At 41.0% G+C, this 24,250-nt stretch overlaps 1 protein-coding gene across 25 annotated transcripts in view; it reads left to right on the forward strand.

The window, feature by feature from the left end:
* ATF7IP (activating transcription factor 7 interacting protein) overlaps positions 1 to 24,250 on the forward strand; it is a 166,436-nt gene that overhangs the window by 51,382 nt on the left and 90,804 nt on the right. For 21 of the 25 annotated variants that reach the window (XM_042859720.2, XM_042859725.2, XM_065562271.1 and 18 more), the window contains one exon: positions 21,390 to 22,462. In XM_042859720.2, the coding sequence (XP_042715654.1) occupies positions 21,397 to 22,462 (1,066 nt within the window). In that variant the 5' untranslated portion in view covers positions 21,390 to 21,396. Of the gene's footprint in view, positions 1 to 23; positions 2,574 to 3,943; positions 4,064 to 10,900; positions 18,456 to 19,960; positions 22,463 to 24,250 lie in introns of those variants that run through there. The other 4 variants (XM_065562335.1, XM_042859731.2, XM_065562318.1 and 1 more) reach the window with 4 other exon arrangements.

The raw sequence follows: 24,250 nt of genomic DNA on the forward strand, positions 1-24,250 counted from the left end.
GTAAGTAGACTAATTTTAGAAGAAAGCTATTCTAAATGTAAGTGTAAATGCCTTACTTTCTTCATTAGATAAAGTGCATACTGAGTTGGCTCCAACAGAACATTTTATATTTACAGTGAAGAGGCCTAACTTGGAATAGTGAATCATATGTCTGTCAATGTTCTCTCTTGCAGCTTTAGTCCTCATGTGTTTTGTGTAAGCATTCGCTATAATATAGGTGTGGTTTAGGCGATATTCTTGTAATGTGTAGAAAAACTTCAAAACAAAAATGGAATTGATTTTTTTAAAAACAATTGTCAAGTTTTTCTTTGTGTAGTAGCTGTAACTTTTTTTTATCCGTTGTATATGAATGATTAGTTCAAGTGTGCAATCTGTATTTTTTTGTTGCATGTTGCATAATTTCATTTCATTTGGGGATTTCAGAAGTAGATATAGGCTTTAATTCTACAAGGGTTGTGACGTTGTGTATCAACTTCTTTGGCATAACTAACTCCGCTTGATATTGTTTAATTATGTTGCCAAATGGGGAGTGGTAGTAATGAATCCTGTGTTATGTCAAAAATGCGAATAAGACACATACAACACCACAGATGTTTAAAATGTACTAACTCATCTTAAAAAAGTGTTAACTCAAAAACTGTATTTATAAACAAACCACATTTGCTTTCTCATTTGGATGGCTATAAATGTCATCATGTTAGAACATTCTGCTGTTTTACAAATGTGTGGCAGTAGCAATATTTATACATAAGGCTTTGAGGTGTTGCAGTTCATGGAAAGCTGAGGTTTTGCATTCTCTGTAAAGATAAAACTCCATAATAGTCCTAGGAAGAAAGGAAAAAATAGACTAGCGACTCTTGTTAATATGGCTAAATTCCCTTCAAGAAATACTGCTACTTTTCATAATCCAAATAAGCATTAAAATGTAATTCTGAGAACAAGTTGAGGCTTTTCTCTATATTTTATTACAAAGGTGTGTGTGTGTGTGTGTGTGTGTTTGTGTCTGATTTAACAAACTGATCGCTTTTAGCAGCCTGAATTGTTTTTGTGGTGTTTACTGGAATTTTTAATGAAAATACCAAGTTATTGGGAGAGATGCTCTTGCCCCCCTCTCCCCCCCTTTAAAAACAAATATACATTTTGGGAATGAATGTTTCCACTTCTTATAGCATCTGTCAAGACAGATACTAGTGGACCAAGTTTATGTTCAACTCAGTGGAATTGCTTGGGTAAAGCTGAAAGATTTAATTTGAGTACGTGCACCTACAGAGAGCAGCTGCCCTGTAATGTAGGAAAAGAGTTCTAAAACGAATGTCATAGTTACAGGTTCATTAAGCCACTTAGCACATCCAGGAGATGCAAGACACAAAAAAATTAGGAAAAATCTGAGCTGTTACCTCGGTGCGGGTGGAGGAACTGTTCCTCAAATAGAAATGGTATAGAAAAGGTGAAAATACTTTGAACTCAAGTTCTGTTCGCTAAGGCCCAGCTTCAGCAAACCACTTAAGCACATACTTTTAAGTGCATGCTTAAGTGCCTCACTGAGGCCATATCTACACTAGCAAGCTTACTGTGGCACAACTGTGTTGATACAGCTGTGCCATTGTAAAATCGCTTGTGTAGTCACTCTTTGCCGACAGGAGAGAGAGAGCTCTCCCGTCGACATAATAAAACCACCAAAAATAGCAGCATTAACTATGTTGGTGGGAGATGCTGTGCACACGAGCGCATATGCTGGCGAAACCTATGTTGCTCAGGGGGTGTTTTTTTCACACCCCTGAGTGCCAAGTTTTGCCAACATAAGGGGTAGTGTAGACATGGCCTGCATAGGGATGGACATAAACATGTGCTAAGTGCTCTGCTAAATTATGGTCTAAGCGAAAATCTTGCGTATTAAAAAATGATTCTTTGTCTCACTTTGGTTTTTGCTCTCATGAGAGGAGCAGTGCTTGAATTGTCTTTTGGAATAGTGGGAAGAATGCGTGCATTATGAAATATTCTAAGGGGGAAAGGGTTAACCACTGCAGTATTTAAACTCAGCTTTTTTTTTTTTTAACCAATTTTTTTAAACTAATGTCTACATTAGTGAAAGTTTGTAGTCTTAGAAGATGTCCTACTCCAATTTAGCCTACAAGGACCTGTAGATGTAAAATGCAGTATCTTTACTGAGACTGTAAATGTCCTGTTTGCTACAGTCATCACCTAGTTCTGTTGTGAAGCTTCAGTTGTTTCATTCAGACCAGAAAAAGGGCTTCTGCTTACATGGTTTAGCACTTATTTGAGAATCTGTTTATATTGGTTAAAATGTCATTGCTATGTACAATATTTCAGCCTTATTTGTTTTCACACCCTGTCTGGAGTCTTGGTAGTACCCTCATGTGCTTCCCTTGTTGCTGGGCAGGATTTGAGGAGCTGATATCTGATTGGTTGTCAGGCAACTGCTGATTTGAGCCAATCAGATAAGGTATTTGAATTCTTTCCCAGTACAATAACAATGAAGCAACTGCTGATTTATTTTTCCTATGGGGAGATTATGTAAACTAAGAGCATTGCTGCACCAGGCTCCCTCTTGGGTATGTTCGAAAAATTACAAGGCTTCTCTGTACTAGAAGGGGGGAAAGGCTGTTTGTTTATGAACTTGTTTACTACTTAACCATTTCATTGAAAGGTCAATATTATAAATAGCAAAAAGTCTATTAAAAATAGTGTAGTAGGTTTAGAACTGTCCCATATTTAATGTTAATATGCTTATTAGAAAATAGAGCAAACGGTGATATAAATGCTGTAAGAAATTCTCACCCTAAAATTGACATACAAGTTTAATTGATATTATTCAGCTAACACTCCTTTAATTTTAGCTTTAAAGGAGAGAACTCAAAAACTGCTTTAACGTGTAGCAGAAAGAAATTGTATTTGTGGCTGCCAATCTATTATATGACAATCCTGTTTGAAATGTAACAAAAGTAGATATAATTGTGAAAGACTCCAAATAGGTGATGTTTTGTATATTGCGCACTTTGCGATTTGAACTGCAATCAGATAAGGTAGACTTAAGAAAATATGTTAGCGATATCTAAAACATATCACTGGTGCAGAACATCTTAGCATCTGTCCTCTTTTTTGCAGATTGATTTACATGGAAACAGTGTAGTTTTTTCTTTTGTGTATAAGGATATAATTGTTTTCTATGAATTTCAAAATTATTGCCAGGTTATTTTAACTTGTTACTGCAGTTCATTCCAGTTTGAAAACTGAGTTTTAGGAACCATTGTTTAAAAATGCAGGTTCCATGCAGTTCTTTCATTCTGTACTTTGGAGTCTTGGACTCTGCACCTAGAACAAAGTGCCCTGATCAGTTGCTCTTCTTATTTCTTTGACTATGCCAAATGCTAACTAGATTTGCATATTTGGATAACTATGAAGGACACTGATTTACATGATCATAGAGAAAACCATCTTTATTTCCTCCACATAGTTCTTGCTCTTTGGCAAGTGTTTTTGTGGTTATGGTGGTTTTGGCTAATACACATTTTGGGGATTTTATGCGAACACTGTTCTAGATTGACTGTATTATGAAAAGAACTATTGTGCACTGTTTTGGATCCCAACTTGTTTCACTGCTTTCCATAACCTTCTCTTCGTCTGTCTCCTGTTACCAGGCAGGATTCAGAAAGCTGGCTTCTGATTGGCTAACTTTTTGAGCAGCTCTTGAGCTGCTCATATGAGCAGACGATTATAGGCTAATCCATAGCAGCTATGCTAATGCCTGCCTTTGTTGCTTCACAGCAGTGATCTCTCCTGCAAAAGACTTGAGGGAGGGAAAGGGAAAACTCTCTAATTGGCTGCAGGAGAGGCCCTTCATTTATTGTTAAAAATACATTGGCACATTTTTGGTTTTACCATATAGCCACTGGCCGTTTGAATGTTGGTCCTTTGCCTTTCAGTAGGGAGAAAAATCTGCAGGTATTGTTGGAGAGATGTTCCTGGTGGTGTTTGTCTATTTGGCACAGAACTATATATGATTTTCAAGCTTAATATGAAAGAGAAGGCTAAGGGAATTGTCGTAAGTGAATTTAAATAGATATACACAATATTTGTGCGTGTTGATGTTTCATAATTATGATTGCCATCTATGTAAACTTTTTAAAAAGTTTATTTATAGAATCCAACCCCTTGCACATTTTCCATCTATATACATGAATCATTTTGTGCACCACTGTACAAATGCCTTTCCTTGAGATAAGAAATGCCTCATTTATAAAAGTTACCTTTTTGCTTGGTTGGGCACCTGTGGCAATACTTTCTTTGTTGCGAATTGGTCATGTGATTATTAAGAATTGTGGAAGTACTCAAACGCTATTTGAAGAGTCTTAAGCAAAGCATTAATACTTGGACACTTTAGGATATTTAATTATGTAAATTGAAAATACCAATGGTTTTAGATATTTTGCTCAGGCAAGTCCTTGATAAGTGTAGCCTTTTTCCTGAATTATTCTTTGAAACATGGCCTCTTTACCCCCTTTTAGTCAGGGAAGGTAGATAGATATGTGAAAGAAGACTGCTGATTGGCTTGCACGGATGTGACCAAACCTGTATGAACCGGTCTGTTGAATGCTACTTCCTTATTGCTTTGGCTGTTTCTTGTCACACTCAGCGCCTACAAGAGATCTGTTACATGGCTGGAGTGTGCTCCCTTGTGGGTATGGCTGGAAGTTATGCTCTAAGTTTTGTGTGCAGTGTTATGTTATATTTATTAGTGAACCAAATGTAGTTTTCATTTTAACTTTTCAGAGTTTGTGCTAGCTTTTATTTAATGTTCTTTGGCTGCAATAGTTAATCTGTAAAAGATCTGCATGTCAGTTAAAATAACCATCTAATGATGGATTTTTATTAAAAAAAAACGTTTCTTTTAGAATAATTTTAAAATTATATTTAAACTTTTGGTTTTAGGAAGGTTTTTTGGACACAAAGTAAACTGTTAAAAATGGTTTAAATAAAACCTGTTCTCATAATGCCCCCCCCCCCCAAAAGATGCATTGGAAGATGCATCTTTATTTTAGAAAAAGAGGAGAAAAAATAATTTACATTTTACTGTGGCTGTTTGCCAAAGTACGGTAGTCTTGTAAAAAAGCAAAATAGTCAAGTACCTTTCCTTTTTCTGCATAATATAGTAAATACATATTATTAATAAAAATTAAATAGTTGTCTAAATAATTAACATGGAAAAGTAAGGAATATGTAGCAAAGCAAATTGGTAATGTTTCTGATTTTACATGCTTTGCTTTTCAATTGTACGTTTGTAATTACAAAAGGCATCTGAAAACAGAGATCCACTGTTTTCCTATATACACTGTAGTTGAAATTTCATGTGTCTATTGAGATGTATTTACCTTAGTTTGTAAATTACTATATGTGGTTGCAAACTTCATTCTGATTAAAGATTCACACAAGAAAAATCCCAGTGTCTAATTCTATTGCATTGTGGTCCTGGAGATCATAAATTTAAATAACTTCTTTTCTCTTATTAGTTCATATATAAAGGACTCTTACAATCTGCACATTACATTTATCAAGTTGGTGGGAGGATCTTCTGTTATTTTCTCAAACTCTCTTAATTCATTAGACCAGTGTTTCCCAGACTTGGGACGCCACTTGTGTAGGGAAAGCCCCTGGCGGGCCGGGCCAGTTTGTGTACCTGCTGCGTCCGCAGGTTCAGCCGATCGCGGCTCCCGCTTGCCGCGGATCGCTGCTCCAGGCCAATGGGGGCTCCGGGAAGCGGCAGCCAGTACGTCCCTTGGCCTGGAGCAGCAAACCGCGGCCAGTGGGAGCCGCGATTGGTCGAATCTGCGGATGCGGCAGGTAAACAAACTGGCCCGGCCTGCCAGGGGCTTTCCCTACACAAGCGGCGTCCCAAGTTTGGGAAACACTGCCTTGGACAGATTAGTCAAACCTAAAATTACTCCATTATTTAAATTAAAGCAATAAAGCACATTTTTATTCCAAGACATATCTCCTTGTTAAAATTTTTATTGCAGGATGGCTATAAGCACAATAAATAATGAAATTTTTATTCTACATTATACAAGTAGGGTGAGATGAACATCTCCAGTGGTGTGAAATTACTTTTGAAGCTGTTGTGGCGAGGGGAAGGAGGAGATGTGTGCTAGTTTATAAAGCATATGCTTTTGAAGTGTTTTAAATGTTTTTATGTGTATCTATTAATTTACATATTAAAAATACTTTTGTAAAATGTATTTTAGGGGATTTTGCACAGTACATGTAGATAACTTAAAAGGATACTAACAAGTCATTTGGACTTGACATTTGGTCGATCATTAAACAGTTATAATCTGATGAGGGAGACACTTTCCTAAAAAAAATAAATTTCAAAGCAACTATTTTATGAGTATCATAAAAAATTTGAGTGCTTGCTCCCTCTGCTGGCGGCGCAGCAGCAGTTAATCATATATAAATGTTCTTTGACATTCTGATCCTGGTATAAATATGGGAAGCAGGTTTAAGAGGTTAAACAAAACATGTATTTCTATTTTGCCTATCAGAGTGCTGTCTAAGCGGTAATGGTTACTCAAATATGAGGACTAAAGTTTGGCAGGTAGAAAAGAGTAAAAATAATAAGGAAGTGTGTTAATGAATAATGTAAGTGTGAATGAAAAACAGTTGGGAGGAAAAAACATTCTCTTTATTGTACAGTCGAACACCAGAGTTATGAACTGACCAGTCAAGCAGACACCTCACTTGGAAGTACGCAATCAGGCAGCAGCAGAGACAAACCAACAAAAACCAGTACAGTACTGTGTTTAAACGTAAACTGCTACTAACAAAACAAAACAAAAAAAAAAGAGCAGCAGTATTCTTCTGCATAGTAAAGTTTCAAAGCTGTATTAAGTCACTGTTCGGTTGTAAACTTTTGAAAGAACCATAACTTTTTGTTCAGAGTTACGAATATTTTAGTGTTACGGACAACCTCCATTCCCAAGGTGTTTGTAACTCTGAGGTCCTACTGTATCTTCTTTCAGGAAGTTTCCTTCTATTATCAGTTACAGAATACAATATTTAGTGGCTGTAGGCTTGGAACCTACCTTGATTGGTTAAATTACAAGATGTTGCATTCCAGACAGGCAGCATAGCAGTTTTAAATGGGTTAATGAGAAAACCTCACTTATTTCCGTAGGCAGTTTCCAATTACAGTACCACTGTCTTTTTTTTTTTTTCTTTTTCCCAAGCATGCCTGAAGTCTTGAATCATAACAGCTCCCTTGAGTGTTTTTGAGCAGAATGTTTTTAAATCATGTTTTTTATCGAATCTATTTTTTTAAACAATTTAAATTATATTTTATTTACATGTTGTTCTTTACTTCCCATTTTAGTCTTTAATTGCTAAAGTAAATGTTTTATAATTTCTTCTTTAATTAATTTCCTAGTTAGTAGAATTTCAGATTTACATAAAGATTTTTTTTACTAAGAAATTTCACACTTAGAATGCTCATTTTAAGCTGTAAAAAGTCCAGAGTCTCATTAACATTATTCTGTGAGAACAACAGAAACTGAAACCCTAAATTGATAAGCAAATAGCCCTTCTGACCAACGCTACCTTCCCGTCTATTGAACCTCCACAAGTCAAGAAAGCTGAAGTGCATTGGCCAGGCTCTATTCCTTCATTAAGATCTGCAGTTTGAAGTCAAGGGACTTGTGTTCCTACATCATTTAGAAAAAGATGCCTTGGACTTGGGAATATTCTTGCTCTGCCACAGACTTTTTTGACCTTGGGCAAGTCATTTTGTGTCTGTGCCTCAGAATCCCTGTCAATAATATTTCCTGCCTCTGAATGTTAAATACATTAAAAAAGATTAAGGTGCTTGGATACTATGATAATGGGGCCCATATAAGTTTTTTTTTTTATATATATATATATATAAAATATGTGTGTGTGTATGTATGTATGTGTGTGTGTGTGTGTGTATATATATATATAATAAAAATTTAGATAAGGAACTTAGGTCCTTCTGAAAACTTAGTTAATGTATTGAAATATATGTAACTTTTCATTGTTAGCAATGAAGTAGTATTATTTTGAAGTGACAGGTTTTTATGCCCTGGGAATTTTTAATAGAAATGCAGTTTGAGCCCTGATACTGCAAACACGAATGCAGCTGGTTAACTTTAAGTACATGAGTAGTTTCATTATTGGCAGTATATTCATGAGAGTAAAGTTATATACCTTCTAGGTGTTTGCGGGATAAGGGCCTTAATTTTCAAAGTTTTGGGGTTTTTTGCCTGTTGGGGTCTTGTAAAAATCAAATAAGACCCTGTTAGTGGTGGCACTTAAAAACCCACCTTTTGTAATTTTTGACCATTATAAATTTATAATTGAATGTTGTTATAATACAGATTTTCAAATGAGTTTTACAAAAACTCAGCCTGCTTTAAATAAATGTTTATTTTTCTGTATGTTTGTTTTTAAATGAGTCATTTAAATCAGTGATCAACTATTTAGATTAATCATGGTGATTTAAATCACTCCACTTGGGGTTCAAGAACAGAATTTTAAATTGGCCCTTTGCATATTCCAACCTTTATGAGCTTGTAAAGACAATCAAGTAGACGTTGTTTCTTGTAAATTAGGAGCATATAATTTTCCAATATACAAAGGATGAGATTTTCAAAGTGGGGGACCTAGTATAGAGTTTCTCAACCTGTGGGTTATGACCCAAAATTGCATTTCCAGAATGTTTCAAAGGGTTGCGTGGCAGCTCCTGTCCCATGGGGCTGTCTTGGCCTGGGCTCTCTGCTCCAGGTGGCATGACCTCTGGGATCTCAGTGCTACTCAGGTTTGGTCCAGCTGCCCCTCTGTCATGATGATGGGAGACTGGCCAAGCCAAATTTGAGCGAGTGGCACTGCAACCCCATGTACTATGTCACAATACCTCTCTTACAAATTTGACCCAGCTGCCCCCCCCCTCAGGGGGTGGGGCCAAATTTGAGTGGCACTGCAGTCCTAGAGTTTGCAGAGAGCTGAACCCTTCCACCCACCTTGGGTACAGGACACAACTTCCCTCCAGAACTATTTACTGGGTTGCGATGGGCTGGCTCCTTGCCCTCTCCCTCCTCAAGCAGGGCCTCTCTCCTCCCCTCCCCGTCAACAAGCCGTCAACATTTACAAATGCTTCCTGAGCCCAGAAAGATTGGCAACCACTGACCTAGTGTATTATTGACATAGCCTGCACAAACGTGTAATTCTCAGATGAAAAACTTTAATAAGAGCCGGTAAATTTAAAAACATAGTAAAATAAATCATTAACTGTTGCGTTAACATTAAACTTGGGAGAATTTATTGTCTCTTGCATGTTTTTGGAGACAGTGAACTATCCATCTATTTGTCCCCTTAATTTATAAATCTTTCAATATATGTGAGGAGATTAGGTAAATCGGCAATTTGCAGAACAGTGCCTTATTCAATGTTTTTTTTCATGAAATGATCCATCAGATTTGGCGAAAACCATCAACAAAGCCTACTGCTTCATTATCCCCAGCAAATCAAATCTGCTTTTCTAGATACATACTGGGATGATTTCTCTCCACTGCTACCAGAGTGCAAAAATAAATAAATTAAAAAATGAGCACAAGGGACCAGTTTCTCAGCTTGTGTAAATCGGCATTGGTCCATTGTATTGAATGGTGCTAACCTGGTTAACCTGAGCTGAGCATTTGGCCTAGGTCTTTTACTGAACAGTTTCATTCTAGGAGTAGAGAGAGTTCCTTATATTCCCCCACTGCTTCTAAACAACATTTAATTTAATCCTTTCAAACTGAATCTAAAACTAGAGTAGATAATCCAAGACAAGTTCACAGTCTAGTCCTAATAGAAATCACTCCTTATCGTATAATGTCTAACTCTTATATAGCGGTTTTCATCAGCAGTTCTCAAACTGCTTTACAAACAAGGTCACTAATTTATCCCCATTTTAAAGATTAGGAAACTGAGGCTCTTGGAGGGGCAGTGGTTCTCCTATAAGAAGGGTCTAAATAGCAACTGGTATAACACGACAGTGCTATCACATATGTTGGCACACTTTCTTCATTTGGTGAACATTTCAGCTTCCTTAGAATGGCTGGACATGATTTGATTTGTCAGCTAGTATATGTGGAGTTTAGAAATTGATTTTTAAATCTAGCATTTAGTCAATATTTTTCTTAATTTTTTGCCTCAATTATCAACCAGTTGAGTGACATGGAGAGAGAGCTTTCTAATTTTTGTAGCAGGTTTGATGTAGGGAATGGGTGGTTGTAAATATGTAATTTCTTGAAAGCTATACATCATACCCAAAATAATTTGGAGGAAAGTGCTTCATTAAAAGTTGTTTTTATGTCAAATACAGATTTATCAGTACAGTGTTAGTCCATATTTTTACCCATATAATAGAAAAATGTTACCAAGGTCTAGTAATGAGACCCAAATGTTCAAATCCCATAATCTATAGGGATAAAGTTGTATGAAAGGAGGGCTTTTTAACATGAAGTTGTAAACGTTTTGTCATTTAGGAGTTTGGGTTTGTTGTTCAAGTCATTGCACATGTGCATTCCACTCTTGGTGTCAGTATGGCTAGTGCACTGCAGTTGGAAACTTATTCCCTCAGCGCTACCTGTTTGGTAGCTCGAGCTTCCCCTGCTACTGCTCGCTACTGTGTGCAAGTATAAAGAGCAGAGCCACCCCTAATCCTTTCATTTCTTTTTTTAGCTCCTCCCACAGTGTTCATTGCGTTAGGATAGTAATGTTTTTATTTATTTGTTTATTTATATAAAGTTTTTTGGATTTGTTGTCCCCCCCCCCTTTTTTAACTTTTTATTTATTTATTTATTTATTTATTTAGTACCCAGGTATGCCCCGGTCACCAGGTTTCAAGCCACATGCTTCTTGTTCCAGGCCTCTGCTACAGAGTGACCCACACAATAGCTATTTGAAGTGCTTGGGGGAAGCACACATGAAGGACTGGTGCCAGATTTGTGGAGAGTTCAAGCCTAGGACAAAGAAGGATAGGGAAGCTAGGCTGAAATTCCTGCTGATGGAGGCAGTGCTTAGGCTACTGTCAGTTAACCCGTCTGACACAGTACTGAGTGCTGCAGTGTCAGTGAGAAGCTCTCCTCCAGCTTTAGCAGAATCTCAGCACCGTTCTTCCTCACCCTTATCAAGGAAGAAATACAAAGCTTCTAGAGAGGCACTAGCCTGGGGAAGGTCTCCACTCTCTAAGGCTTTGTCTACACTGCCTCTGTCAGGGTCGTGAAAAAAACTCACTGACAAAAGCGCTGGTGTGGGCAGTGCTTCGTGGACATAGCTAATGCCGCTTGTTGGGGTGGTTTAATTATGCTGGCAGGAGAGCTCTCTCCTGCCGGCAAATAGTGGCTACAATGGCATAGCTGTAGCGGTACAGCTATGCTGCTAAAAGGTCCGTAGAGTAGACATAGCCTAAGTCTGGGACATGGTTAGGAAGGAGTCAAGTAGAGTGCACCTGAAACCTAAACATTCCTCCAATGCCTAAGTTGCAACAGTCCACTCTGGCTCCACAAGGGGCACTGTTGGCTTTTTCAACACCACAACAAGATACTGTCTTTGTGCCAACCACCTTGGAGCAAGAAACCTGCTCTGCCTCTTGGTGCTGGTGTCTCCTTCCTTCCAGGAGTCTGGTCCTTCGACACTGCTGCCACTTCTGCCAGCAGTTCAGCCTCTGGTGCTGTAATTGCCTGCTTCCTGAACAGGTGGTGCCTCGGAACTATCCAAAGGGAAGCCTGCTATGAGGCAGCGCTCCCTCAATCACCAATCTCTTGGCACTGGTTCCCCACACCAACTGGATCTAGCCCGCTATGGTCTAGGAAAAGAGAACTCATTGTCAGACTTGGAGGTGGGATCTTAGTATTGCAGCCCCAAAGTAGGACCTGCCAGTCTGCACAAATTCTCTCTTCCCACCTACTACCATGACCCTTCAATGGGACCTGCCATGGGAATATGGCTGGGACAGTTGTGGCCCAGATCCGTATCAGTGGCCGTTTAGGAACCTCTGGGGTTTTCCCCCAGCTTCAGATCTTTCCCACAGCATTCATACACAGTGCCTTCATCTAGAAGGGCTGAATCTGCACACTGAGTGGCCCAGTCCCCAGAGTCCAGCACCGGGCGTGGTAGAGAGAATCAAGAGGAGGTTCCAGACATGGAGCAACAGCTGGTAGAAGAGATTCTGCCTCCTCCTGTCTTGGCTTCCTCTTCGTCTTCTCCAGACAAGGCCATTTTGTCCAGCACAACTTCACCTCCTCCTGATGATTTCAAAGTTTTTATCAAGAGTTAAAACTTGAGAGTGGATGCAGACTTAGGTGTACAGACCAAAGAGGTCAGCGAATTCTCACATCTCCTGGTTTACATGCTATCATCAGTGGGCCCCTCCGGTGTAGCTCTGCCAATTAATGAGGTGATACTAGAGCCAATAAAGGCTTTATTTATGGCAGACTCCATCCTCTTTGCCTCCTACCTCTAAAAGGGCAGAAAGAAGGTATTGTGTACTTTCCCAAGGGTTGAAGTACCTTTTAAACTTATTCACCTCTGGGCTTATTAGTTGTCACAGCGGCTAATGAAAGAGAACGACAGAGGCACCAGCCTGCCATCCCCAAATCAAAAGATATGAAGAGGCTAGACATATTTGGCAGAAAGATTTATTCTGTAGGGGTTTTGAAACGGCATATTGCTAACCAGGAGGCTCTATTGGGATGATACAATTTTAATTTGTGGGGCTCCATGGAAAAAATTCAAGAAGCTGCTTCCGGAGAATACTAGGCAGGACTTCTCTTGCATGATCAATGAGGAAGACCAGTTACAAGAATGTCACTGTGGGTGGGGCTGGACACCATAGACTTGGCAGCTAGAACCATGACCCCCACAGTGGTCATGCAGAGATCATCCTGGCTCCGGTATTCTGGTCTTTCCCATGAAGCCCAGAGTACTATTCAGGATTTGCCATTTGAGCATCCTTCTTTATTCTTGGACCAGACAAACAGCGAGTTCCATGGACTTAAGAACTCTAGAGCCACTCAGAAGTCTTACGTCTGTACACACCTGCCCCAATCAAGAAGCACTATTGGCCACAGCGCAGACGCCAGTATTTCGCTCCTCCTCGTCAGCAGCACCTATCAAAAAAGAGGTCTGGGGTTATAGGCATAGGCCTCCCCCTCCTGCTGCTTCAGCTCTGACTCCGGCCTCCTCAGAACACCTGGGAACTGCAAATCAGGTGCTTTGATGTGACAGTTGAGGTTGACATACCAGTCTCCATGCCTCCAGACGCAAACCCCTCATCATTGCAAACCGTTTGTCCCACTTCCGCTGTCTTTGGTCCCAGATTAGTTAAAACCAGTGGGTCTTGAGCACTGTGGAAGTGGGATGTGCTCTCCAGTTTACTTATACCCCTCCCTCCCTCCCTCCCTGTCATCAGGGACCTCTCAAACTCCTTATTCAGGAAGTTCAATCACTCTTTCAATTGAGAGTCATAGAGGAGGTTCCATGTGGCCTCAGAGGGAAGGGGATTTATTCCCAGTGTTTCCTAATCCCAAAAGTGAAAGGAGGTCTCAGACCAATTTTAGACCTGCATCATCTCAACAAATCCTTAAAAAGGATTAAGTTTTTGCAAGCTTCAATTATCCCTTCCCCCGCCCTCAAGTTAAAAGCTGCATACTTCCATGTGGCAATCAGTCAAGCTCACAGGAAGTATCTCCAATTTCTGGTAAATCAAAATCATTACCAGTTCACTGTGCTGCCTTTCAGCCTGTCAGGAGTTCCCAGGATCTTTACAAAGGTTATGGCAATAGTAGCTGTATTCCTCTTAAGATGGGGAGTGCTGGTTTACCCCTGCCTAGACAACTGGCTTGTCCAAGGCCAGTCCAAACTGCAAATGCAGAGCAGTGTTACCCTGATCTAGTCAAAGTTCAGTGCTCTAGGATTGTTAATCAGCACAGAAAAACTCCTCTCTCTGGTCCAGAAGATAGAGTTCATAGGGGCTGTACAGGATCCGTCTCAATCCAGGTCCTTTCTTCTGCAGTCCAGATTCTAGGCATTTTGATCAATTCTTCTTTGAGTGCTTGCTCATGTCCATTCTACGTTAGGTTAGGGGCGAGCGTGCCATGTGCATCGTTGCCTGAGATTTTTCCCTTAGTTTATCCGTCGGGCCGGCTCTAGTGCCCTCTGGTGCTGCATGCTCATGCGCCAGTATAAGATGCGTTGCCAGCCATGCACCCTCTCAGTTCCTTGTAATTGCCTGTGGCAGTTGCTGGAACAACCCCTCTTGCTTCAGGGTCCAGGTTTTGCTTCTTCTCAGTATTTTTTTTTGGGGGGGGGAAGGGGGTTGTTTCATAATTTGTTAGTTTAACTACTGGTATTGTTCATCATTCCCAGTGCCGAGGAAGAAGCACAAAAAGCAGCACACTGACAGCAGGTGCTCGCCGGTGCAGAAGAAGGACAAGCATGGTGAAGGCAGCGGTTCACAACCCATGTCAAGCCACTCCTCCACTCTCAATCTTATGTCGCCATCAATTCTGTCCAGAGCCCGGTGTGGGATCCGCTGCCAACACTCAGAAGCCACCACGGCATCAGTGGCATGATGGTTCCATTGACCCTGGAGGCCTTTGTAGTGGCCAGGGACTTACTTTTGCTCCTGGTCCCCCCCAACTCTGATGGGACAGTTGCTGGCTCCAGTGTCCATGAGCAGGAAGGAGCATGGTGCTAAGAGCTGCTTCGCAGGGCCTTCTAGGGGCAAGCAGACCATGATACCATTGTTGTGGCCATCTCTGGTCCGTTGCTGGTCCCCGGCCTCCTGGCACCGAATGGAGAGAGTGATACCGCTCCACCATGGTCGCTGAGGGAGGACTCTTAATATGAGTCCAGAGGGGAACTATACATTCAGCCTAAGGATCACCAGCAGTACACAACCTATGAACTGCTGGACCTTGGTGCGGGTCCCCTGCCGGCACCAGGCCAACGGCCTATGCAGTGGCTATACTGGAACCCCATGGGTTTTCCACCAGTACCATGTCCTCCCTCCCATTGATCATACTTGGTGGTTTCCAAGATGCAGGCTACCGACCCTTTCCGCTCGGGACTGGACACCAACCCCGGTACCGATGTTCAGGATGTGGCTTCCATGCATGTTATTGAGGCTGAGGAAGAGGATGGAGCCCCTTCTCCAGTGCAAGCCACTTCCTCCCCAGATGAGGCTGTCTTGGGACAAAGTCCCTCCCTTCTGTAGGACGATTTCAGGGTCCATCAGGACATTTTGCAGCAGGTAGCAACTCACCTGGGACTAGAGATTGAGGATTTTAAGGAATCATCCAACAGCCTTATTGACATTCTGGCTGCAGCAGATCTTGCAAGACCATGGCCGATTGCATCACCCGAACCTTGTCTCCCTTAACCTAACTGTGTGGATGTTACATGGCTCAAATCAGAGGAGCAGGTCTGTTCGGAGCAAGTTAAACAGGTCTTGCTAGGTAGCAGGAAGCCATCCACTAGGAGTACCTACCTGGCCAAATGGAAGCGCTTCTCAATGGGGGTGTCGCATCAAGGCCTTTCTCTGACCCAGTCTTCCCTTCAGGCTATTTTGCTCCATAGAAAAATAGTTGCTATTAGTTCAGTAGTAGTTTAGATGGTTGCTCCATCTGAAGCAGCAAGGTCTGGCCCATGCATCTATCAAAGTGCACTTGGATGCAATCTCAGCCTTCCATCTGCCAGTGAACAGCAAGTCTGTATGGTTCTCTCACGAGATGATGGTCCAGCTTTTCAAAGGCCTGGAGAGACTCTGTCCTCAGATCCATAGACCTATCCCTCCATGGGACTTAGACCTGGTTCTGTCAAGGCTCACGGGCCCTCCCTTCGAACCGCTAGTGTCGTGCCCCCTACTTCTCTCCTGGAAAGTCACCTTCCTGGTAGCAATCATCTCAGCTAGAAGGGTGTCTGAAATCAGGGCCTTAACATCAGAACCAACATACACAGTGTTCTTCAAGGACAAGGTCCAACTGCGCCCCCACCCAACTTTCCTGCAAAAACTGGTTTCACAATTCTGTAGCAACCAGACTATTTTCTTGCTATCTGCTTCCTGAAGCCTCACAAGAAGTCTGAGTAGTGATGACTGCACTCACTGGAGGTTAGGCGTGCCCTTGCCTTCTATATTGAGAGTACTAAACCCTTTCGCAAATTAGCACAGCTCTTTGTAGCTGTAGCGGAAAGGATGAAAGGGCTTCCAGTATCAGCCCAGAGAATTTCATCTTGGATAATCTCCTGTATTCAGGATTACTACGAGTAGGCGAATGTCACACCTCTGGCTATTCTAACCACTGACTCCACGAGAGCTCATGCTACTTCAGAGGCTTTCCTTGCACAAGTCCCAATCCAAGACATCTGTAGGGCATCAACTTTGGTCTTTGGTGCATACCTTTGCATCCCAATACACCATCACCCAACGGGCTCAAGATGATACCAGGTTCAGAAGAGCAGTGTTGCAGTCAGCATGTCTGTGAACTCAGAGCCCAGCTCCTAAGGTACTGCTTGTGAGTCACTTAACGTGGAATGGACATGAGCAAGCACTCGAAGAAAAAACAGTTACTAACCTTCCGTAACTGTTCTTCGAGACGTGTTGCTCATGTCCATTCCCCAACATGCCCTCCTATCCCTGTCACAGTTGACCGGCAGTAAGGAACTGAGAGGGTGTGTGGCTAGCAACGCCTCTTATACCGGTGCATGAGCGCACGGCACAGAAGGTGCTAGAGCCGGCTCAATGAGTACCACTGAGGGGAAAAATCTCCAGCCATAGTGCATGCAGCACGCACGCACCTAACCTAACATGGAATGGATGTGAACAACACACCTTGAAGAGCAACAGTTTAGGAAGGTTAGTAACTGGTGGGTTTTTTTTTTATAGATTTGAAGGCTTGCCCAGTCACAACAGCAGGAAACTGTTTGAGGCTTCTGGGTCATAAGCTTCTTGCACCTATATGGTTCAATATGCCAGAAAGCAACTCAGAACTCTGTGGGGCTGGTAGATATCAGTCTACTTACCAAGCCACCATCAGTGTGTCCACCCATGCCCTCACTTCCCTAGATTGGTGAACAGATCCAGCAAATGTATGTGTAGATGTTCTCTTTGCCTGCCCCTACAACCGACTCTCGTGCTAGTGACAGAGTCCACATGGGTTCTCTACAAATGCAGGGTCTATGGTCCTTTACACAGCAATGTCAGAGAGCTGAAAGTTGTCAGACTGATGTGCCAGGTATTTCTGTTGCAGATCAGGGAAGCAGCCTTTTAGTCCTCACAAACAACTTCAACAAGCAGGAGGGAGCTAGGTTTTTGCCACTGTGTCAAGAAATGACTTTACTCTGGGAGCTCTGTATTGCCATCTTAGTAGATCCAGAAGCATCTTAGCTGCTAGATGTACAGAATGACCTAGCAGACAACCTGAGCAGATAAATGTCTGAGTCACCATGACTGGTCTCTTTGCCCAGATGTGGCCAGATACATCTTCTGGCTCTGGGGGATTCCCCAAGTGGACCTATTTGCACCAAAAGCCAACAGAAAGTGTCAGCAGTTCTGTTCCCTTAGGTATCACAGCCCAGGTTCCATAAGATGCCTTTTTAATGATATGGTCAGGCAGGCTCCTCTACACTTTTTGACCAGTCCCACTCATTCACAGGATATTGCCAAATATAAGACAGGATCAGGCCAGAGTCATACCTATAGCCCCAGCATGGGCCCAACAGCACTGGTTCTCCACTCTCGTGGTGCTGTCAGTGAAATCTCAAATTTCACTGCCACTAGACTCGGACCTACTCTCCAGGATCACGGTTGCCTACTCCACCCAAGCGTACAATCACTTCACTTAACTGCATAGATCCTCCATGGCCAGACATTAGAGAACAGGCTTGCTCGAAAGACGTTCAAGAGGTCCACATTCTACAAGAGCTATTTACGTTGCTAAATGGAGTCATTTCTCTACTTTGTTTCACCAGAATGGGGTATCACTGACCAGTGCTTCACTTCAACATATTCTGGACTACTACTTATTCCTGAGACCCCAAGGTTTGGTGGTTAGTTCCATCAAAGTACACGTGGCTGCTATTCCAGTGTTCCATCCTAAAGTGGACAATCACTCTATTTTTCTCTAGTGACATGTCCATAAGACCTTTAAAGGGCTTAGTCAAATTATACCCTCAAGTACAAGACCCGGTTCCCCCGTGGGATCTAAACTTAGTATCATCAAGACTTAAGGGTCCCCCGTTTGAACCATTGGCTAACTGTTTGCTGCCGCATCTGTCAATGAAGATGTCGTTTTTGGTAGTCATTACCTCGGCCAAAAGAGTAGGGGAGCTGAGGGCAGTAATGTAGGGTCCTCCATATACAATCTTCTTTAAGGAGAAAGGTTTCAGAGTAGCAGCCGTGTTAGTCTGTATCCGCAAAAAGAAGAACAGGAGGACTTGTGGCACCTTAGAGACTAACAAATTTATTAGAGCATAAGCTTTCGTGGACTATAGCCCACTTCTTCGGATGCATATAGAATGGAACAAAAATTGAGGAGATATATATACACACATACAGAGAGCATAAACAGGTGGGAGTTGTCTTACCACCTCTGAGAGGCCAATTAATTAAGAGAAAAAAACTTTTGAAGTGATAATCAAGCTAGCCCAGCACAGACAGACAGTTAGATAACAAGTGTGAGAATACTTACAAGGGGAGATAGATTTCAATGTTTGTAATGGCCCAACCATTCCCAGTCCTTATTTAAACCGGAGTTGATTGTGTCTAGTTTGCATATCAATTCTAGCTCAGCAGTTTCTCGTTGGAGTCTGTTTTTGAAGTTTTTCTGTTGTAATATAGCCACCCGCAGGTCTGTCACTGAATGACCAGACAGGTTAAAGTGTTCTCCCACTGGTTTTTGAGTATTTTGATTCCTGATGTCAGATTTGTGTCCATTAATTCTTTTGCGTAGAGACTGTCCGGTTTGGCCAATGTACATGGCAGAGGGGCATTGCTGGCACATGATGGCATATATCACATTGGTAGATGTGCAGGTGAACGAGCCCCTGATGGTATGGCTGATGTGATTAGGTCCTATGATGATGTCACTGGAATAGATATGTGGACAGAGTTGACATCGGGGTTTGTTACAAGGATAGGTACTAACCCAGGAACCTATCCTTGTAACAAACCCCGATGTCAACTCTGTCCACATATCTATTCCAGTGACATCATCATAGGACCTAATCACATCAGCCATACCATCAGGGGCTCGTTCACCTGCACATCTACCAATGTGATATATGCCATCATGTGCCAGCAATGCCCCTCTGCCATGTACATTGGCCAAACCGGACAGTCTCTACGCAAAAGAATTAATGGACACAAATCTGACATCAGGAATCAAAATACTCAAAAACCAGTGGGAGAACACTTTAACCTGTCTGGTCATTCAGTGACAGACCTGCGGGTGGCTATATTACAACAGAAAAACTTCAAAAACAGACTCCAACGAGAAACTGCTGAGCTAGAATTGATATGCAAACTAGACACAATCAACTCCGGTTTAAATAAGGACTGGGAATGGTTGGGCCATTACAAACATTGAAATCTATCTCCCCTTGTAAGTATTCTCACACTTGTTATCTAACTGTCTGTCTGTGCTGGGCTAGCTTGATTATCACTTCAAAAGTTTTTTTCTCTTAATTAATTGGCCTCTCAGAGGTGGTAAGACAACTCCCACCTGTTTATGCTCTCTGTATGTGTGTATATATATCTCCTCAATTTTTGTTCCATTCTATATGCATCCGAAGAAGTGGGCTATAGTCCACGAAAGCTTATGCTCTAATAAATTTGTTAGTCTCTAAGGTGCCACAAGTCCTCCTGTTCTTCTTTTTAAGGAGAAAGTTTACCTACCTCCTCATCCGAAGTTTATCCCAAAGGTAGTTTCCTCTTTCCTCATCAAACAGCCAATTTATTTGCCTGTATTCTACTCAAAACCATTGTACAACCAGGGAGGAAGAGTGCTTGCATACCTTGGATGTTGAAAAACCTTGGTGTTTTACTTGTTCAGAACCAGACCCTTTCATATCCTCCCAGCTGTTCGTAGCAGTGGCAAACAGAGTAAGAGATCCATCAGTCTTCACCCAGAGAATTTTTTTCTGGATTGCATATTTCATATTAGCATGCTATGACTTGGCTAATGTTGTTGCATCTATAAAGTCACAGCTCATTCGACAAGAACACAGTCAGCCTCAGTAGCCTTTCTGGCACAAAAATACACATTTGCCTTCTGCTATGCTGGGGTTCAGGATTCCAGAGATGATGCTCGAGTGAGGAGAGTTGTTCTCCAATCTTTATTGAAATATACTCCGATCCCACTTCCTGTCTTACAGCTTGTGAATCACCAAGAGTGGAATGCACATGCGCAATCACTCAAAGAAAAAATGGTTACTAATCTGTTCCGTAACTGTTCGAGATGTGTTGCACATGTCCATTCCACAACCTGGTCTTCTACCTCTCTTTATTGAAGGAAGAGAAGAAAGGAGAAGGACTAGGGTGGTTCTGCCCTTTATACCCATATGCAATAGCATGTAGCAGCAGAGCTTCGCCCAATGGGTGCCACTGAAGGAAAATGCTTCCCACAGCTGTGCACAGGGCACTCTGACACCAAGAGCGGAATGAACACGTGCAATACATTTTAAAGAACAACAGTTTCAGAACAGGTTAGTATTGCTTCTTTGAGGGGGAGGAGAGAGAATCAGGTTCTTGTTTTGTTTCTGAAACTCTGTAAAACTGAATAAATGTTTTGTATGAAACAAAGTAAGAGTAAAATATTTAGATTTCTAGTATCTTTGAAATAAGAAGGTTTCGTTTCCAACCAAGGAACTGTTTGCATCTCTCACGTGAGTTTTTTTTGGTTGGATCTTAGGTTAGCACAAACTAATTTAAGAGTTGTCTTTTTTTCACTTTTAAATGTCAATAAGTTGATCAAGTGTAATAATATTGGACATTGTGAATCTTGTGAATGGAATCAGTAGACCTTTAGTACATAAAATTATCTATAATTGTTGCATTTCAGAGGGCTGGGTGTGGAGGAAAATATGAATGAGAAATGACATTAAAGTTATATAATGCTGTGTTGCTTTCATGAATGTGATGAAATCGATTTGCTTTAAAATATACTAAATGCAACTTTTAACACTCATACTTTCTTGGAGTACCTGCATTAAGTACTTACAATACTGTATAACACACATGTACTGGGAGGGGCTATTTAGCAGTTTCACTAAACAATATTTTATTTTAATTTCTTGTTATACTTTTATATTTTAAGGGTCAAGATGGATACCACAGAAGAGCCTCAGAAAAAAGTCTTTAAGGCCCGAAAAACAATGAGAGTAAGCGATCGGCAACAACTTGAGGCTGTCTATAAGGTCAAAGAGGAGCTATTGAAGACCACTGACGTTAAACTGTTAAATGGCAAACATGAAAATGGAGATTCTGATCTAAATTCCCCTTTAAGCAACACAGAGTGCATGGAGGACAAAAAGGAGGTTAATGGTTTAGTGGATGTATGTCTTGACCCTGAAGAAGGGAGAACTGAAAGTGAGGAAATCTCTCATGTCAAAAGTCCTGATGTCAGGGCAGAGAGCAAAGATGGTGACTTAGATTGCAAACCTGAAACATTGTCTCCAGAGAACGTTATTTCTGAACAAGAGCAGGAGGACTCTATTATTGCTTCAGTCTCTGAGGGTGGAAATCAGGTACTTGATAACAAAAAAGATGATGACCTTCACGAAGAACACCGAATAAAAGATAGTTTGGACCAAAGAGAGACAGAGAGCCCATCTGAAGGTGAAAGCAAAGTAAGCTGTGACGTTAATGACTCTTCAGAAGAGAAAGCAGAAACAAATGAATTAGCTGTTAGTTCTGATCTACCTGTTGAAGAAGAAAAAAGTGCTGAAGAAGAGGTTGTTGATGAAGATACTGTTGGAGAAGAAGCTATATCTAGCAGTATGGAAACCGACCAGGAACCAAAGGATGAAGGAGACCAATCTGCAGAACTTCCAGAAACCACCATTGAAAAGTCACTAGAAGAACCAAGCGAGAACATCTTAGAAAACACAGACTCTATGGAGACGGATGAAATAATTCCAATTTTGGAAAAGCTGGCCCCAGCTGAAGATGAACTATGTTGTTTTTCTAAAACTTCCCTGCTTCCAGTGGATGACACAAGCCCAGATTTGGAAGATAAAATGGAGAACTCTTTGGGTTCACCATCCAAACACGAAATCAGTGAAAGTTTGCCCAAAGAAGCTTTCTTAGTACTCTCTGATGAAGAGGAGCCGTGTGGTGAGAAAGAGGAGGATGCTGAAGTGGTACTACCAAACAAGACAAGTCCTCCAGGTTAGACACTGTTTGTTTTTATTGCAGTTGTGGCCCAAATATGAGATTTTCATTCACTTATTTGATAAATTAGATTCATGTCTCGGTATACTGATTAGTGACATGGACAGAATTTCAGCTTTCAGTTGTATATTTTGGGAGATTCTTCAGTTTATTCCATATTTGTAAGAACTTATTTGAATTAAGTCGTTTAAGAGAGCATCAAAGTCAGAACAATTTTTGTTGTGATAATTCATGGGGTAAGGCCATTGTTAATAAAGTAATGAGCTCTGCAGAAGAAACATGATTAACTTTACCAATTTTGAGATTCTTCTTAAAATATGAATAGCTGATTTAAGCAGAGCAATTAAATGACCAGCCATCAAAAAAACAAGTTGAAAATATTAATAAGTTTCTTGACTAGGTTCAAGCTCTGCTTAGGTACAGTGGAAAGGTTTGGGTGGAATGTCAGGGAGCCTTGCCTGGTCCTGGCAGAAGTTAAAAGTGCAAGGGTCAGGCTTTAACTAATACCGCTGATGTAAGGCCTGACTTCAGTGCTCCCCTTTCTTGCAGTATCCACGATATACCCCTTCCCTCAAATTACAATGGGGAGGTGTTCTGGTGAAGGAGGCAGTGGAGCTGACACGGTCACCTCCACCAGCTGTATCCCAGTTAGGGATTCTCCAGGGACAGTTTGTTTGCCTCAGGTTTATTTTGTCATGCTTAATTTATTATACAAATATTGAAATACAGCAGAAATATTTTTTTAAATATATGCATCGTTCTCCTGCTGCTCCTCTACTTGCACGCCCAAAATGGAGGACAAAGATATAAACTGAAAAACTGAGATTACCCCAGCACAGGTAATTGAAAAATTTAACAGCACTCCAAAGCCAGAACGATCTCTTTCAAAAATGGTGGTGGGGTGGAGATTTAAACCTATAGTTACAGTGCTTAAGACAAAGTTTTGTTGCTGTTTTAAAAAAAAAACAAAAAAACACCCACTCTAGAGATGCATAATTAAAGATGGATCTTAGTTGGAGGAAAATATACATAACGTATGGGATTAATACAGCCATGTTTTTGGGAATATGGCTTGAAGCTCTGCCTTTCTTGTTAAAATGGATGTTACAAAAACTAGAAACTATGCAGTGACTGAGAACCACAAAAATACAGGAACTAGAAAATCCTGGCTAATGAAGATAATTTAGAGAGACAGTGAACCAAAGTTATTTCTATTTGAGATCAATGGGGCATTGCCAGAAATGACTTCAGTGAATAAGGAACCATATACTACTTTTAGAAGATGATAGGCTAGAGATCCTACCATGCTAGTCATAATTTACTATTTCTATAATACCTAAAACAGTATGAGATGTTCCAGAGATGTAGGAAGACAGGTGGTTGTCTCATAAGTTGCGGTCTAAATGGAAAACATACTGATCAGAGATGGAAGGCAACAAAAAATATTATATTAACGTCAAATCAAAGAACAAAAGAGCACACGTTTAAGGGAATTAAGGGCCAAAAATGTAAGCAATTTAAGTAAATATCTTTACAAAAACTGTAGTTAACAATTGGAGTAAACTATCCTGTGTGGAGATAATCTGATTAAAAATAAAAAAGTTTTTGATAAAAGCAGAACATTACTACTATTGTCCTAGCGTAGTAAATAGCACAACATTTAACAAAGCATAGGCATGAAGGACTATGCAAGGGGATGTGGAAGATGTTAACAGCCTACTAATCTTACAGTATGCAACATATGGCAGCATTGAAGGGGAGGTCAGTTTTCCAGAGTTTGGGAAA

The sequence above is a fragment of the Chrysemys picta genome, chromosome 1 (genome assembly GCF_011386835.1).
Source record: "Chrysemys picta bellii isolate R12L10 chromosome 1, ASM1138683v2, whole genome shotgun sequence".
In the NCBI taxonomy this organism is placed as follows: domain Eukaryota; kingdom Metazoa; phylum Chordata; order Testudines; family Emydidae; genus Chrysemys; species Chrysemys picta.